This window comes from Ammospiza nelsoni, chromosome 10 (assembly GCF_027579445.1).
Source record: "Ammospiza nelsoni isolate bAmmNel1 chromosome 10, bAmmNel1.pri, whole genome shotgun sequence".
Classification (NCBI taxonomy): Eukaryota; Metazoa; Chordata; class Aves; order Passeriformes; family Passerellidae; genus Ammospiza; species Ammospiza nelsoni.
This window is the reverse complement of record NC_080642.1, coordinates 13,620,032-13,639,383: the sequence shown is the minus strand read 5'-3', so window position 1 is coordinate 13,639,383 and position 19,352 is coordinate 13,620,032. Positions and strand designations below refer to the sequence as shown.

At 38.8% G+C, this 19,352-nt stretch overlaps 1 protein-coding gene across 2 annotated transcripts in view; it reads right to left on the bottom strand.

Moving 5' to 3' along the window:
* Positions 1 to 19,352, bottom strand: part of PLOD2 (procollagen-lysine,2-oxoglutarate 5-dioxygenase 2) — a 48,628-nt gene that overhangs the window by 11,628 nt on the left and 17,648 nt on the right. For both annotated transcript variants that reach the window (XM_059479134.1, XM_059479136.1), the window contains exons 4-10: positions 14,777 to 14,940; positions 13,551 to 13,663; positions 11,591 to 11,654; positions 10,758 to 10,855; positions 8,967 to 9,068; positions 4,212 to 4,337; positions 2,463 to 2,584 (exon numbers count right to left, since the gene is read on the bottom strand). In XM_059479134.1, coding sequence (XP_059335117.1) covers positions 2,463 to 2,584; positions 4,212 to 4,337; positions 8,967 to 9,068; positions 10,758 to 10,855; positions 11,591 to 11,654; positions 13,551 to 13,663; positions 14,777 to 14,940 — 789 coding nt within the window. The remainder of the gene's footprint in view (positions 1 to 2,462; positions 2,585 to 4,211; positions 4,338 to 8,966; positions 9,069 to 10,757; positions 10,856 to 11,590; positions 11,655 to 13,550; positions 13,664 to 14,776; positions 14,941 to 19,352) is intronic.

The window sequence follows — 19,352 nt, the reverse complement described above, 5'->3', positions numbered from 1 at the left end:
ATTATATGTGAAACTATTTGTATGCATATCCAGGTCACTCCCAGGAACAGTGGAAATTGTTTTCTGGCAAAGTTCATGTGTAAAAGGTATAAAATGCTTCCTTATCTACATTCAAAGGCTAAACCCTTCAATCTCCTTGGTTTCCATTCCACTCTGAAGTAAGACCAAATGTTGAAAAGAAAGCTGTATCCTTGTACATCACTTAGAGCAATTTCAATGCAGCAATTAACAACAATTCAGAAGAAAGCCAAGAGTTTTGGTTGGCAGTGTGAAGCTCAGCAGTTTAAAGTATTTTGCAATCAGAGTGATGTCTGACTGAGTTTACAAACCACAATCCATCTGGAACAGTGACCTCATCTGAAAATGGGAGAATGTCACAGCTCTTCCCTTCATCACACCTTCCACTGAGATAGTCCAAGGGTCTGCTTGGTTGTGACAGAGACAAACTGCCCTCCCAATTTCTCTGCCATTGAACCTTCTTCTCTTTTTTTTTAGACATAGTTTGAACTTGATTAATTACAAGTTATCATTTTCAGACGTCTCAGTTTGGAAATACTATTCCAAATATGGACTGCAAGCCAGAGGGAGAACACTTAAATCATTTGACAGACCTCTGAAAGAAAAGGTGTTCCAGATACAAGTCTGCAACCAAAAGCCTGGGTGACATCTCCTGCCATTTAGGATTACATTTTGCATCTCTCTAGACAGCCACAATGTGCACATTCCCACTTAAAAGCTGAGATAAACGACATTTTTTATAAAGTTTTGGAAAATTCCTACCCTGTTCTGTTACCAATCTTTTTGAGGGAGGAACAAAAAAGAACCAACTATTCCAAAAGAGAAATCCTGAAGGCTGTAAGCACCAGGAGAAATAATATTATGGAAAACATACTTTTAATAAATAAAAGCTCAGAAGTGAATATTTCCCAACTTTCCATTATTACTTGAACATATTTAATTGCTTTTCATGTTTTCTGTCATAACAAATTCTGCAACAGCTGGCGGAAATCTCATCTGCAACTAAGGCAAAAACAAAGATGATTTTTCCTTCAAGAAAAAAAGAACTAACTGTAAGAACTCATACCTTATACACAAAGGCCAAAAAAAAAGAAAGATATGGAAATGCCACTCCAGTGTTTCAAGTGTAAAGATGACAGGTTTCCAGGTCTTTGGGTGAGATTTAGTAATACTATAGACATTGATGACACTGAAGATTCTGCCTCATGTTGTCCATATAACAACAAAAAGGAAAAGGCAACTCCAGAAACTCCACCTCAGTTACACATAACATTCACCAAAAAAAGTTTTTCATGGGTGTACATCTGCTTTAGAGAGTACTGGAAGCAGAGAAAGAGTGATTTATAAACATGTGAATGGGTGCTTAGACTACCACTGGCCATCTGCAGCATTTCCTAGAAAGGCGAGGGGAGAGCTGTGGACCTCAGCCAGGGATCAGCCTTCAGCACAACAAAGCTCCATTCAAACCAACTTCCAAGAACACCACAGAGACTCAAGACCTTCATTCTTTCAGCTGAGCCTATGAACAGCCTATGCTCAACCTCTGAGCAGAAATGGCCTTTTGAAATTCACTCCTGTGCTCTGACACTCAGGGAAGATCTGGCAGAAGAGCGAGTCCAAGTGCGATCATGGAATGAATCCTGCAGCAGGGCCACAGCAAGGTGCTCCTGATCCTGGTGGGATCCTGGGCTGAGAATTCAACTCCATCATCATGTGGCTGATGCGCTGGGAGAGCCACAAGCCACTGTGCAGGAGCCAGCTGCAGCACTGAAGGGACCCTGTGACAGGCAGGGACACAAACTCCAAGGCTCAACTTTGGGCACAGAAAGTGCCAGGTTTAAAAGCTAAAGTTTTCAATACTCTAGTAAGAATAATTAAAAAAGCAAGACCAAATATAAGATAAAGTCAGTTGCCTTTGTGAGAAACTTCTGCTTGAGCCCTTCTGAAGGATATTCCTGCCTCTTTGAACCACAGGAGGAAAGAGAATTCAGTCACCCTCATATCCAGGTCAAGCTTTAACCATATGCTTACTTAAATATAATGTCACTTAAGAAAAAAGAATAAAGAGTAAGCACTAGGACAAAGAGCAATTGTTAAAAGCATATCCAGTGCAAAAATGAAAAAAAATCTGCAGTAAGGTAGCTGGAAAATAAAAAAAAAAATACTATGCCTTGTCTAGGCCATCATCACAAGAGAAGATGACAGACTATTGAAATAGCCCAAACCAGAGAGATTTTTTCAAAATGATCAACAACTTTTTATATTAGACAGAAACCATAAAACACTTGACAATTCATGTCTTATATCTAGATCTTTTCTACCACAAAAACTCCCATTTTCACAAGTGAAGATGCAAACATTAAAGGTACAAAATAACACACATGGCAAGATGGAAAAATGTGAGTGTATGCATCAGTACAACAGATTTATAAATTAGAACCTACATTCCCATGTTCCTGGCTTCTGCTTGACTCAGGTTTTCCTCAGGTCCAACAATTTTAATACTTCTGATAATGTTCTTGGCTTTTTCCCAGAATTTCTTGATGTGCTTTTCATGGTAAACCTCCTGTAATCATGTAAACATTTTTTATTGCAAATGCAAGTCACCAATAAGGATGAATCATAAACACAGTGTCCAAGAACACACTGTATTCTGTCCTAAAGAAACAGATGCCAAACAGTGTTTGAAGATATTCCAGGATATCTGTCATTAAAATGAACCTCCTCTGTCCAAAACTTTAGGAAAATAATCCCACACATCAGCAGTATTAATCAAAGCTGTACAACAATGCAAAATTCACAAACTATATATGCAGTATTTTTCAGGATATTTATGTTACAGTCTTTAAAACCCACCCTACAATCTCAGTGGCATGCAGGAGTTTTTTATGCCCCTGCAGAATCACTTTAGAGAGGGAGCTGAACCTGTACCAAACTGTACAGGCACAGCCATTGTTTCTTTAAAATGCAGTCCCACTGATTGTTCCTTTCATTCCTATTTACCCTCCTCCTTACCTTTCTATTTATCTCTATTTAAGAGCTCTCAGCTGCACACAGTCCTTCCAAACCAGTGCCCTCGTTGTAGCTTTTGCCTACTATGGCTGCCATTAGAATAATTGAAATATTGGGTAGGGATTTTCCCCCTCTATAATAAAAAGCTGTTCAGTCTTTATGTTCATTTCAAACACCACAAAACTTTTGGCTGAAGCTACAAAACCAACACAGCCTGCAATTCCCATGTGCCCATCACATTTATACCCTCAAAATCCCCTTACAAAACCACAATGAACACTTTAGAGATAAGCTCTATTTCTCTTACTGATCCCCTTTTTGCTATCATATCAACAGCAATTCATGCACACTGAAAAGGGGTACAACTAAATTTTACTCCCATTTCTCTTCCAGCCTCATTTTTTTTTCCAAAATAATTGCACACATTTGACATCTCACACATTAAAATCACAGAATTATTTGGATTGGAAGGGACTTTAAATATCATCTCCTTCCAACCCCCCCTGCCTTGGGCAGGGACATCTTCCATTGGACCAGGCTGCCCAAAACAGCAACACTGACTGGAGTCACTGGGGAATTATCAGCAATGCCAGATCATTAGGCAATTAGCAGGGAGTGTTCAAAAACAACTTATCTGCAGTCCCAGTCAAAATACATCTGAACACACCAATCTTTCCATGGACCCAGCAGGAGTGCCAACAGAAACAAAAATATCAAAAATTTCACTGGGATATCAGCAAGATGAAAGCAAGGTCCCATGTCAACTATCAGTTGTTAATAATTTGGTGACAATTGTTAGCAATTTGGTGTCACTGTTGCTCAGTCCTGAGCAATGGTCAGCAGTTGGCCCAGATGGTCACTGCAGGCCCCTTCCAGCTGGAACTGTTCTGTTCTTATTTTACTCTATTGTTTTATGTCAGTCAATACTTCCTCCAGAAGCACACACTTCAAAACACATTTTTTTATTAGTTAAATAATCTAAGCAATTTCTTTAAATAGACTTCAGTAAGTCCTGACACAACTTCATTTAATTTTTCCAGCTCTGCATACTACAATCTGAAGGATTATCTCTTCCTATGCATTTTAACTCTGTTCTTATATCAAATCCATGTACTCCACACTCTGATTCATTGCATAATTTCCAAAATTGAAACTTTGTACAATGATAAAGTCATACTTACATTATTATGAACGAAGATACTGAGTGCCTCCCGTGGGTAGTCCAGAGTCAACAGTCTGTCTAAAAATTTAGTTAGGAAAGGAGTGGGTTGTTCAATGAAAACACCAATTTTTACTCTTGGATATTCCTAAAAAAAATGATATTTTGATACAACCAATAAGACTTGCCTCTTTTCTAAGATTATTTATAGTAAAGAGCAACTAACGTCATGTAGTAAACTTAGTCCACACAGCTTTCAAACAATCAAAGCCAGTGTGCTCAGAAGTGCTATGCACCCCATTTATTTCCACTGGCTTCACAAAATAAGCAAAGATAATAGATTTAATATTAGTATGAAACACACACTGGAAGTAGAAAAAAATGGAATATGATTTTAAAATTATTACTTTAAAAAAAACTCCACTAAAACAGCAAAAGAATCATTTAAGGAAATACATCTAGAACAGAATGGCAAATTCTTTTTTTTTAAAGGAACAGACACAGATTACATTTGCAGGAAAATATAGAGGAGAGCAGTTTTTTAAAAATAGTCAAAGAATAAATACCACTAAATATTTTACTCAGCTGTGCCTTAAGCCAAAGACTGCAATACCCTTCTAGAAATGTATATGCACTATTTCTCCCCATTCATTTTAACTGGGCCCTGCATTCCTTCCCTACTCACTGATTTTAGAGAGATCTTTAACAAACTAACAGAGCTGCTCTCCTTACATCCAAGAATAGTGAACTTTCATGGCCCTTATTTTAAAGTGAACTCACATCTTTTGATGGTATTTGGCTGCTTTGTATGTGCTTGATAGAAATCATGAGATCATGACCACTAAAAGAAACACAGCACTTTTTTTACTCCTGAAATGTATTACTGCAGTATGCAAGATAAAAAAAATTAACCTTCAAAGGCCTCAACTCCTACACAAAGAAATACACTGACTAAAAATTATTTCCATCTCTAAACCAGACAATTACTATAAAAGTCTAATCCATTACAAGGCTCAGAGAGAAACCTTATATGAGCACAAAAGGCTGCCAGCTAGCTCTTTAAACAGGCCAACACCCACTTGAGAAGCGTCTGGATAAAGCATCAACACATGCTGAGGTTTCACAGTGTCTACATGGGAACCCAGAAACACCCAGTGCTTGCCCTGACCCCTCCTGCTCACAGCTGCAAACCTCATAAGGACTGCTGGGGAAGCACAGCCACACAGACACCCCAAAAACTGCAGAACAATCAGCAAAGCACTGCTGTGTCTCCACAAAGCACCTGTGCCCCTCTCTGGTGGCACTGCTGAGGCTGGCACAGGCACTGGTGCCTTTGAGTTTGAGAGGGTCCCCAGGACAAGGTGAGAGATGAGAATCCATGTTCTCAGAAGGCTGATTTATTATTTTATGCTACTATATATCATATAATATATGACATAATATATAATATAATATAGAACATAATATATTATACATTATGTTATATATTGTATATTATATGTTATAATATAAAACATAATATACAATATATAACATAATAGACAACATATATATGTTTTATATTGTATTAATTATATTATATTAATTATAGTTGTTATATTATATCTATTACATTAATGCTATACTACAACTATACTAAAGAAAAAGGATACAGGCTTAATAAGAATGAATAATAAAAACTCGCAACTGACGCCTCAGAGTCCAACACAGCTGATGGTGATTGGTCATTAAGTCAAAACAATTCACATGAAACCAATCAAACATGCACCTGTTGGTAAACAATCTCCAGCCACATTCCCAAGCAGCAAAACAGGGAGAATCAAATGAGATAATGCTGGTTTTGCTCTGAGGCTTCTCGCCTTCCCAGGAGAAGAAATCCTGGCGAAGGGATTTTTCAGGAAATGCGACAGTGCCAGGTGCCACTGATGGCCAGGGACAAGGAAAGCTGCCCAGGCTAAGCTGGGCACACTGAGCTACAACTGCTGCAGCCTCTGTACTTTGAATTTTCCTAACTCAGAGTCATTCTCCCCTTGTTCTCCAGGGGAAACAGAAAGAGGTTCAGGCTGGGTGTGCAAAGGCTATAGGGACAATGAGGAATTACTGACACTGCTTCGTTACACTGAAATGTGAACTGCTTGGCTCCACACTGAAATCTCAGAGTGACCAAAGCACAATGGTGTTCAAGAAATTAGGGGGAAAAATTCCTGTAAACTCCATCTCCTCAAAGCACAGAGGTCATCAATTCAGACCTTGGTTTGCCACAAAGAGTTGTCACTGCATAATCTGAATCTAGGTCACAATGAGCATTTTGAGTATGTGAAATCAGAAGTTGCCTCTCAGCAAAACCACTTTGGGAATACCCAGTTTGCACCCAGATGTTGCATTTTCTCTGATAGATTTTCTCATTTCAGTGAGGTCATGTATTTGACTTTAAAAGTTTACTTTTTAATAAACAGTAGTTGAGTGTAAGACAATTTTTGGAAGAAACACAGGACAATGTCTCAGTACAACTGCACAGAACAAAGTCCAGGACCTCTTGCCACAAGAGTTGCCAGTGAAATGAGGAGTGAGATCATCCTTTTCAGCCACACTGGAAAGTCTCCACACCAGTAAGAAGCTTTAGAGTTTAAAAGCATTTCTAGGGAGGTTAAGTTGGGCAACAAACTTAATTTAGGTTTCAGAAAAAAAAACAAAACAAAAAAAAACCAAAAAAAAAAACAAAAAAAAAAAACCAAAATCCTTAAAAAAGTAGCAACAATTTGCACTTATTGAGTCCAGTTGCCCTCTTCAACTTGTTTTCCATTATGCTGCTTCTACCTGAACAGGTGGTTAATTTGGGGGTGGCACAGGCTGCTGACATTACCAGAAGAGAGAAGTTACTGGATTTTTCCACAACTCAGTCAGGATTGCAGCCCAGGAGATCCTGTTTCTGTCAAAAGGACAAGGACTGAGCAAAGACCTTGCATATGTACCTCTGAGCTCCTTTATAGGCAATCCCAAAAAAAAAGCAAAATCCTCAGAAGATATGAATGTATAAATGCAGACAGTTAAATAAAACAATATGGAGAAAATCATCAGAGGCACAGAACAGGAACTGCTCTTTTCACTGAAAATTTCTTGTTAAGTAGCAACCAGACTGGCCTGAACAGAGAGCACGTTCAGAAAATGAAATCCTGCTGGTACTTAGAAATGCCTGAAGTAAACACCTCCCCTGAGGCCAAGGAAAAGCCTTGTTATTTCTTCTGGCAGAGTGAGTGAGGCATGGAGTCCAAAGAATGTACTACAGTAAAGAAGACACATTCCAAGCAGATGTATAGAAACTATAGGAAGCTTTCCAGTAAATCATTGCATCCCCCTTACTGGCTTTCAGATTTAACTGCTCCAAAACCACATCATAATTACCAGCACCACTGGAAAAAAATCTTTGACATCTTTTCCTCAGGTAAAATTTATGATGGGAGTGCATACACTATCTATCTAATTATAACACCATTCAAATGTTTATCTTAAAAGAGAAAATAAAATTTAAAAACAGAGAAAGAATCTGAAAGTTATTAAAATTCCAGCAAAAACTTTTTTAGTTTATACTCCAGTCCATTAGCTACTTATTGCCCAGAAATTGTTTCACTTTTTCCTTTCATTACAAAGATAACAAGCCAGTATTTCTTTCATGCTGTCCTTAACATGCTCTTCCAAAGACCTGTTCTCATTCAAGTCTTCAATACAGAACAGAAATGAAACATCTGCTGGAAAGATCCTGTTAGACATAATCAGAATTTACTTTTTCGTCCAAGTCTTACAATTCCACATGGTAGAGGTCAGTATTTACTCTGCCTCAAATTTACTGTGTACAAGCTGAAATATTTACAGAGACATGAAAGACAACATGCTTGGAGTGGAAGAGCCAAAGCTGCCAAGTACTGGATACACACACGTGCCATGTGTATGGGTGTATTTGTCCTACAAGAATGCTGAAAACGGTACTGAGATCCAGATCTTCTTCTACAGAAACACATTTGCTTACATAATACAAATATTTGCATTTTCCTCTACAAGTCAAAGCAGTTTTAGACTGTTTAATCTCAGAAAATAGTAATTGTAAGCATGATAGTTGACTATTAAACTCTATTTGCAACTCAAGTTGCTCAAATGATGCATTTTGGCTGTCACTCTGATTTTTTGAGATTTTCTAAGCCTTCTAATGTTTACATTCTTGTAACAAACTTTCTCACACACTTTCTGTAAATAACTTATTGCTTTGCATTCTTTTATGGAGGAGGAGAAATTTGATGGACTGTTGGTTTGTCCAGTGTCATTGGAGAGGTGGCACTGTCACCCTCCAATCCACTGTCACTTTTGGAAAACTATAAATGTTGGAGTCAGAAAATAAACTTCCTTTTTCTTCACCTTGAGAGCAGTAGTGTGTGCCCTCGTGTTGTTTCGTGTCCTATAGCGACATCTGACTATTTTGTAGGTCAAAAAATCTGAAATATCTGGAGTTTTTCTACTTCTTCCAAAATTCTAATTGTTCTTTAGAACCTTGCACAATTCAAAAATTGCTCATTCACCCTCAGTGAACAGAGGTGAAGATCTGGAGGTCTTTTGGGTATGGCATCATCTTCAGTAACACTGTGCAAACCTGTATTAAAACACCTGTATAAATATACTCCTGAAAGCAGTAAAACACATTGCATGAAGAAGCCACTTGGCCTCAGGAATCACTGAGCACCTCTCAGCTGCCCCCAAAGGGCCTTGCTCCAGTGCAGAGGGCTCTTACCTTGACTGCTGACAGGTCCAGTAAGTCCAGATCACAAACAGTGCAGCCAGTTTCCCGGGTCCAAGCGTTGGGAATATAGTTTCCCAAATAATTCAGGTGAATCTGACACATAAATGAAGAATTTAAATTAATGAAAGATGCATGCAAAGGATGATCTGTACATTTCAAACAATTCAGGTTTACACATTTAATCACTTGTAGCTAAAGGCAACTGACAAGAAACATACATAAAAAAATTCTCTCTCATTCTTTTTATTGAAAAAACAGATTACATATGTACCATGAAGTCTACAAAAATAAGTATCTCAAAAATTACATGCATTTGAGGTGAAAAATAAAAGTATTACACATCACAATGTAAAAATTATTTGGTACACATTTCGAGAAGTGCAACCAGTGCAATTTACTAACCTGCAGATTAGAGAGATTAAGTACAAAGCAGGAGTATCTCATGAATAAAATAATTTTAACTATTGGGAGTGAATTCTGGGATTTTTTTTATGCTAGTTTATATAGAAACTAGAGAAAACTTTTTGCCCAATATACTTTTGCCCCTTTGATTCCATCCTGGGTTTAAAACAGAAGAATTTAACCACACTGACAAAGTGAGGCATAGCAAAATTTTCATCTTTGTTTTTAAAACATCACTACAGGCAGAGGTGGAGTTTTGTTTTTTTTTTAATGTAGCATAACTCTTGGATTAATATAAGAAGTTCCTGTGCTGTTTGCCCAACTGTAAAATACAGAGCTTTTCCTTTTATTGGCAACATGTCAGCAAAGCCAGTGATGACAGAATTTGAGGATTTAATTGAGGCAAAAATTGAAGGAACTGGTGATACATTTCACCCCTACTGAGTAGTTATAAGGCAAACAGATAAAGGCATCATTATATTCACTGATTCCAAAATCAAAATACAAGTATAAAAATAAAGAAGAAGCAGTCCCTGGGATATTAGTGAGTTTCAAACTTTACTTCATTTTCCTGAAAGGCATTTTTCTGAAAATAAGGAGCTACAGTTAGGGACATTTATTCAGAAGAAATCAGAAAGTAGTCGTGCCCAATCCTTCATCCAACAGACACTACTGTAAATGATCCATCTGTACACTTCTTTGCACAGAACAAAGAGATGCAGCTGCCACATTACCAAACACAGCCATTTCCCTGAGAAACCGTGCAGGGACCTCTGAACCACTGAATCCTCACACATGAACAAAACCTGTCAAAACAGCTATTTCACAGGGCAGACAGGGCTCTACCACCTGCCCAAAGCTGACAAGCCATGGGCACAGTGACAGCAGTGATCAGTGACACTGAAGGCAATGGCAAAAGAGACTTTTCTTCTGCCTTAATGCAATGTATTTTTTATATATGTGTATACACACACCTGGGTCTAGGGTAGGAACAGATGTGTTACTGTTTTATGTCCCAGCCCATCACTCTTGGCTAGATTATCCTGCCCCTGTTATTCTGATTTAATAACCAGATGGACATTCTTCACTGGCTTCAAGAACAGCTCTGTTTTAGTGAAAAAATTAACAAAAGCTTACTTGCTTCTAACACCCCACGCTGTGATGAATTTGGGAGCAAAATTAGTTGTTTCAGCAGTAATATCAAGTGACAGCAGAATAACATGAATTCAAAGGGGGCTTTTATCCTCTCAATTCCTAATAACAATAAATGGAAATGTGCACTGGTGGTGTGCTATGACTGTTTCATACTCCTACCATTTTAATTTTTACCTTCATGGATGTTTTGGCTTTACATGAAAATAAAACCAAACTGTCACTCACTTTAGTTGGACCATTTCCGTGAATGGTGACTGGTAGGGTGTCATACACTGAATTCCTTGCTCTTACTTTTCCTTCTTCAAATTTCAAAAGGACTTCATCTGAAAATCAACAAAGCAGGTCAGTAAGTTCATAAAAAAGCCAAAATTTCAGAGTTTTTAAGTCCTTGATGATACAATATATCTTGCTGTTGCTATCATTGTCAGTATTATTTATTTAGAAGCTTTTGTTGACTTTTTCTAACTAGATCTTGAATTCTAAGCTCCTTATGATAAGAAAAGTGACATCAAACTTCATAGTTTCTCATCAGTAGCTTCAGTATTGCTATTTATTGAGAAATCAGTTATTTCAGATATGATCTGACTACAGGAAAGTTGTTCCAAAATTAAAGGTCAGATGTAAGAAAGGAAGTTTGCACAGATGCATTTTTCCATTTAAATTCATGACAGTTAAATAAAGGGAATTCTACATTATTCAATTTCATTATGTATAGCTGTTTGCCTGAGAACATCTAAAATGCAATTTTAATTACCAATCTTACTCCTGTAATTAAGTTTTGGAAAGGCAAATAGAAAAGTTATCCTTAACTCTATATTTACTGCCAACTTCATTTATTTAAAACTATTTTTTTCCATTTTAAATCAAATATTTTACAATGAGAGCATTCAATTCACAATCAACCCCAAAGACCTGTAACTAATCTGGTGATCAGCTTTACCCATCCAAATACTCCCTTAAAATAAGCACATGTTTAAAGAACTACACTCATGGTTAAGCAGAAGAAGAAGTGTTAATAACAGTTAATGAAAAACACAAGGTGCCAATCATACACTTACCAACAGCTCCATTTAGGGTCTGGAAAATTGCACATTTGTGGTCCAAAGTGATGTTAATGCGCTCCTGAAATCAAAGCACCAAAGCTGTTGAGGCGTTCTAAAAGCCAATGTTTTTACAGCCACACTGCAATTATACCACAGTGGCAGCAAGGAATCAGGGAAAATGTGTTCTTCAGACTGCTATATTTGTCTGTATTCCCAAGTTGTGCAGTTCTATAGCAATTATTTTGCATATGCAGAAACTTTAAACTTGAAGGATAAAGGTCATAACTCTCCACAGGAACTGCAATTTTGCAGTATACGCCAAAGAAAATTTGTGTCATAAAAAAAAATTAACTAGTCTTGGCCAAGAAACAAAAGATGCTGTGTTTCAGAGTCACAAAAATATAAAAGTCAAATTTAAGTATCATGTCAGGATAGAAAACACTGGTGGTTTTAAAACATGTTCCTAATGTTGTATTACTAATCCTAGCTTACTTAAATACCATGTTTTACCATTTTTAAAATGCTGATTCAAGTATGTAACATTTCAAACATGCTTAAAAACAGATGATGTCCTTTTTTTTTGGTCTTCCAAGATCTTCTTACACATTCCACAGCATTAGGCACATTATTACTACAGAGAGAATCAGAGGTGATGTACAGCAAGCACCATGGAAGAGTTTTGAATTATGGTGCAGCAGTGCTCTGCACAGATACACAGCTCTGGTCTAGAAGACAATCCATTTAGACAACCAATTATGTTACTTCTGACTTGGATGCAGAATCAGCTTTAATATCTCTACACCCTGTCTCTTCAATTGCATACCTGGCATCTGACTGAACTTGCACGTAAGCAACTCAGTCATTAGAGGCTGGAGGGAATTTCCCATGAGGAGCAGCTGAGGTTTGTCTCATTTAGAGGAGCAGCCTGAGGGGCCCCTCTGTGCTCCCTGCAGCTTCCTGAGCAGGGCAAGGGGACAGGGAGGTGCTGAGCTGGCGGGGATGGCTCAAAGCTGCACCAGGGAAGGTTCAGCCTGGACATTAGGAAGCATTTCTTTATGAACAGGGTGGTCAAACCCTGGGTCCGTTCCTCGAGAGGTTGTCAAAACCTCCAGCCTCTCTAGTGCTTAAAAAGCATTTTGGCAATGAGCTTAGCAACACACCTTAGCTTTTGGTCAGGCCCATATTGGTCAGCCAGTCAGACTAGATGATCACTGCAGGTCCCTTCCAACAGAAATATTCTTTTTCTGAATCTTTATCCAAACAGGCCTGATTTTCCATTAAGTTATGCCAGAAAAAAACATGTATATATTTCAAAAACTTTGCATCTGCCTTAAGCATACAAATTCCCAAAATCCTTTCCCAAATTCTTCTATATCAGCTTCTAAAGTCTTTTTGCATCAATATATTGTCAGCTTCCCTTATCCCCCTTTTTGCAGCCTTAGGGACACACCTCTAACACCTATCATGCTTCAATGCTGCAACTCAGCAGAGAACTTTGTTAAGTTAAGATGCAAAGATCTTCACCCAAAATTTACAATGCAGCTTTATTGAACTTATTTGCACAGAAAGCTGAAGGCAGGATCTGAAGTGGCAGCAAGCCAAAGTATAAAACACTGGATCAGCAAGTAGTTCAGTGACACCCCGGCAAAATGCCACATTCTCTGGCCATCAAACTGCCAAGTACATGGGACCCTCATTGAGATAAATGTGTCTGATCATATACCTCAGAGCTGCTATTTCTAACAATGAAGCACAACCTGCCTGGGGCTGAAGGCAGCCTGAAATAATATATCAAGTCATGACCCTTTGGGAGCCTGTGCATCATTCCAGCAGTAGAAACCTCAGGAGAACAAACAACTCTCAACATGGCACTCCAGTATAGACAGCATTCCTTCTCTTTTCATCTCCTGGTGTTTTATGAGGAGCAGCATGTTACTTCAAGCAGAAAGAAAAAATAAAGCGAGTTACTACCTACCCTTGCCAATGGGTCAACATAGATTTTGGTGTAAAACAGCTGGTCATCATCATTATCCTGCAGATTCCATTGCTGCACAATACGATTTATGGATGGAGCATAACCAATAAATCCTGCAACATCACACACAGAGGTTATTTCCATAAAAAACACTACCCTGCAATGCTGTTCAGCAACCAGGGACTTCATTCTGAGTGCTGTCAGTAAAGAAAAAGTAGGAAATTTACAAAACTTGCTCAAAATCCAATCTTCTTCCTGAGGCATGTAACAGGTCTGTTTCAAAAAGTTCCAATTAATACTTATTGGCTAGTTCCAGTTAATAATTACTGGCTATTTTTATACTAATGGTATTTTAAGGAAAAAAATAAATCAGATCTGCCCAGGATAGTTCTGAGAAGGCCAAAGCATGATATCAGACTATCACTTTCCCAAGAAGCCCATTTGTGGAAAAAGCTTTCTTGTCATCAATCAGTTCTTACTGGCAGAAATGCCTGAAGCTAATACTGCCAGAAATATAATGAGAATTCAACTCAAAACAAACATACACCAAAATAACAAAAAAGATAGGACAGATAGGTGAGGGAAAGAACCAGATCTGCACACTGGAGAAGGGTGCCCCAGAAATGAAACACTCAATAGTTTCTGCACAGCACAGTGTTTGAATCAGTGCGTGTATTAATCAAGTGCTAAATTATTAGCAAAGCTGGCATTTAAAGGAGGATTCCAGAATTCATCTGTCATTGAGATTACAGGAGCAGCTCCCACTCCCTGTAGAAGGAGCTGTGTAAGCCATGCTGCCAGGCCAGGCAGAGCTGCCAGCACATCCACCCTGCGTGCAGAGAGCTCCAGAGTTTGGGAATGCTGTGACCAGGCTATAAACAGCACGTGCTGCTCTGCTGGGCTTGTGCTCTGCATCGTTCCTGCAGCAATGGGGTCATCCCTGCACAGCACTGCACTGCCATGCACAGCTGCTGGCTAGACCCTGACCATATTTATCGGCTTTTTACAAGTTATTGCCAAACACACACCGTGCAAATTTGAATGAAAACTATGCCTGAGCACAGAAGAGGAGCTATTCAGGTGGGGAGGGGAGGAAGATGACAGCATATCCAGCCATCAGATTTGTACTTGGGTAATTCAGGAACAACTCCACATGCAACAAGCACACAGAACAGATAACAGAGATGGGTCATGCTCAAGTTCAAGTGTTTGAGGATCCCACTTGCCTCCTGAGTTCAGGAATCGTTTCCCACTCCGGACAACAGGATATTTGTCAGCCAGCCTTTTATCTGGCCAAATCAGTCCATCTGCTGCAAACACCACCTTGTGATTTGTTTCCTGAAATTTCTTTAGCAGCTCTTCAGGGCCCCCAGCAAAGATAACATCAAAGCTTAAAAGGAAAGAAAATACATCTGTTAGGTTGGTTTCATTTTAATGTTACTGTGTTCAAAACTGTACTATTCAAATTTAAAAATCAATCAGCCCTTTCATTCTGAAAAATAACTTAATTATATCATATTTAACCACTATGTAAAAATTGTATGCCCTTCTAGGAGCGATACTTCAATCAGTACTACTTCTCCAAAGTAGTTTCTCCTCCTGCTTTTTAGTCTTACACATTTTGGACATTTGTTTTTCTTCACATTTTGTTTGCCTGAAATTGATTTTCCTATTTTGCTTATGTTTTTTAAGAACAACAATTAAAAATATCAAACTTTAACAGATAAAAAGTAGGACTGAAAGATGACTTAGATGACTTTCACTGAGAAAATCTAGATGATCTTGCTCCTAAACACAACAGCTCTTAGATCTCAATGAAGTCTAGTTGCCCATAAAAAGTGTATTGCATCCTAACAAGGCACAGATTTCTCCTTCAACCTCTTTATTGTGTTAAAGCCTTAAAAGGCTCAAAGTATACAATATCTATTTATGAAAAACTTTACCTGCCTTTGAGTCGCAATTCCTATTGAGGATAAAGGCCTAAAGACGGGGGGCTCATCTTTGGCTGTTAGACACAGCCAAAGGCCAACAGTGTGCCAAACCAGAATGAATCCTGCCTGGGTTTGGCCAAGGTCCTGTAAGAATGGAGCATCCCAAGCCTGGTGGTTTCTTGTGGCTGAGCCAAATCTAAATCAATGCCTGGTGGGCACAGGGGGCTGGGAACACCACCAAGCAAACAAACCAATGCCCCCACCATGGGCAGGGATGCCACACACTAGACCAGCCTGCTCAAAGCCCCACCCAATCTGGCCTGGACTCAGAATTTGCAGGGATTGGGCATCCACAGCTGCTCTGGGTGACCTGCGCCAATGACTTCAAGGCTCACTTTACACAGCATGAAGAATGTCACAGTGAAATTGGAATCACATCATAGATTAGTCTCTCATAGAAGCAGCAAAATATTTCAATGGCAGCATCTCAGCCCTGCAGCTTCTTCATCTGAACACAGGGATATTCTTGCCCTACACATATACCTTAAAAATTGTAAATCACTAGCCCTGATAACAGGAAAAGTAACAGTACAGCTACCCAAAACCAAGCTCTAACCTTGACCTAGACTTTTCTAGCAAGCCTTTTACCTGGGCTAACTAGGACAGCAGCATTCCCACCTCCAGTACACAGAATATGTTGCATTGCAATGGATTACCCAGCAATAGCACCAACAGATCAACCATTACTGACTTATGGTACTCCTTTATTACAGTTCTGAAATTATTCAAGATGTCATTTCTTCAAAGAGGATTTCATGAAATTGGCCTAAGAGAACTGAACAACAGCTGTCTTGCAAATGTAAGAAAATATTTTCACCACAAAGCAAAGTATGAACCCTGGAGAGGAACTGTGTTATGTAGTCTATATAAGTAAGTGGTTTTCTGAAAACTCTGTTATGTTTTTCTGCAACTTTGGCAGAAGAAGACATGAAAGAAATTGTACATTTTGGACCTTCCCCAGTTTCACAAAATATGCCTGTTTCTGCCCAAATTTACAGGAATACATTTCACTCCCTTTTCCATTCAATTTCTGCAGCCCGTCTCAATGCCAGACCCAGGCTGTAGAACACACAAGAAACAGGAGACACATTGCAGACAGACAAAAAGAGATCTGTCTGAGCCTTTAACTTCACAGCTCATGGCAGGCTGTGCTTCTCCTCTGTGAGCAGGGTAGTGCTGCTGCTGCTAGGGCTTACAGCTGCAGGAAGGAGCCCAACACCCTGGAACATTGCTTCCAAGGACTGTCATCCTGTGAAAGAAAGCCAAATTGAGCAACAGGCTGGGCCAGCCACAGGCTCTGCTTGTGAAAGGGGATATGCTACTTAATAGAGCAGCGTTTATAATCCTGAACCCAGAGCTGAGCTGCTAGCCTGCAATGGATATCGTGCAGCTCTATTAACCCAGCTGGAACCCACACTTGCCATTAATGGTCAAGGCTCTCTTGTCAAGAGGTGACTTAATGCCACCACACCTCTCCCTGGGCAGGACCTCCACCTTGCTGACAGCACCCTCATCAGCTGCTTTAGGAGGCTCCCACTTTTCTCTCCATGGAAAGGAAAACTCCTTTACACCTGTAAATGCATCATTTGCCTTGTTTACCTGCTCTGTCAGGTAACATTTGGCCTATTCAGACCCCATCTCCTGTTGTAAGGGGGGATTCACTTCAGGTCTACACCACTGAAGCCATCACAAAACAGGCCCCAAGACTATCCTTGACAGTTTTTACTGTTATTAGGGATGACACAATCACTTACTTTAAACAAGACTTCAAAATTTGCCAGGGAAAAACAGTGTGGACGTATCCAGGAAAAAGAAGGTTTCCCTGGCAAGCAGGAACAGCTCAGACTCTTTTATTTATTCTTCATAAATCCCTCAAATTAAGTAGAAAGCAAGAAGAAAAAAAAAAGAAAAAAAAAAAAAAAAAACCACCAAAGTTTCCACAACCTAATCCCATTTCCTGAAGCTCCCAGATGCTTGGGACTGGAATCCATTCCTCCTTCCCTCTCTTTTGCAGCAGCAAAGCATCCTGGCTATGCACCCTGCACTCCCAGCCACACAGGGAAACTGCAGCAGACACTCAGCTGCTCTAGAACTGACCATGCAAGTTCTGCATCCTCAACTTCAACAATCAGAACTTGCTACTAATGGAGCTGCAGGGTGAGAGCTCAAAACACAAGACAGTGCCTACTAGTGACTAGCAATGTCACAAAACAGACACAAAGCTATTTTGTCACTTAGACTGTGTCCCCACCAGGACCACACCTTAACCATTTTGAGACACATAGAAAATATAATTATCCCTTAGTTTCTGATGAATGTGAAAAAAAAAAACGACAAAACAAAGAACAAACTGAGAGGCTTCAAAATTCTTCCACGATACAAAGAGATATCTGTGAGAGTTCTGGATGAACAGTCACAGCACCAACCAATTTATTCAGTCTACACTGGCCATTAGCCAGTTCAATCTGAAATGGTCCAAAACAAACCAGAAGCTGGCTCAAGCAAAAACAAGCCTAATTTAAATATTGTTCCATCTGCAGGCATTTTGCTATCTACACATAGGCACAAGCTGTCCACAGAAGAAGCTCAAACTATTTCCAGAATTCTGAGCCATATAAAAAACTGCTGAAAAAAACCCCCAAACTAAGAAACTAAGTTTGTTAAGTAAACAGCTCCCTAGAAATTACTTTCCTAGTTACAGTAAGGAAACCAGACATTTCCTTCCCCCCCCAAGATTAATATTCCAAATGCTTCACAATGAATATAATAAAAAACACTTGAAGAAGAAAGGAAGTTCGTGACATTTGTCCTTTCCAAACTTACTGCCACATTGATCAGTGTTTAAATTGCAAACCAGGATTTCTGGAAATGCAAAAGCTCGTTAGAATTAAAATATAATGCTAGAATCAGCAAACTGGTTTTTTCTCTCCTGTCTGGAATCAGTTCCACCAGCTTTAAACAAATATGTACTCCGGATTTTGGACTTCAGGGACTTGGGAGGCCTTAAATCCTGTGATTTTTCATGGGAAGAAAGATTATGGCTGTTGCACTTCGACACACATGGTCCTCTGTACTCTCTCATCCGTGCCAGCAGACAGCCTGCCCCTCCAGAGAGCAAATTATGGTGGAGAGAGATTCGAGCTAGACCTCTGTACCAATGTGAGAATAAATTTACATATTTTACCACACAGGAAGAAAATTGTTATGAATTAGGATAATAAATTCAGAAACAAAGAAATTCGATGTAAGTAGAAAACATTTGGGAAATGCTTGTTTTATCTGAGCTTTAGCACAAAAAAAGTCTTTGAAATTAACCTTTAAAAGTTTCAGTTCTTGTATGATTAGTAGGACAACACTATGAACAAACAAACAATGTATTTACTTTTAGAAAGATTCGTTTTTCATTTAGGAAATGCAAAATTGAACAAGTCAATAAAAAAAGAAATTCAAAAACTGGATGTGTATCTTCAAATTAGGTAACTTCCACAGACCTAAGCATGCTTAAAAAATATTCAGCATAATAAGCATCCCTTATAATGCTTATTTATAAATTAGTGACAATTATTTAGATTTTTTGCTTTCTAGGTATTTCTGTTATTCATCACAAGAGGTAAACTAGGAACAGAAAATTAAGTAATGTATTTGAATTTACCACCAATTTAATGGCTACTCCAACTTTCCCAAAGTGTTAACTTGTGCAAAACAAATTAACTTTCCATAAATTGCCAGTGTCCAGCCACTTTGCCTTGTGGTGATGTCTGCTGTGCAAAATCTGCCAAGCCTTGAAAAATTGCCCCTAAGTTTTTTCAAC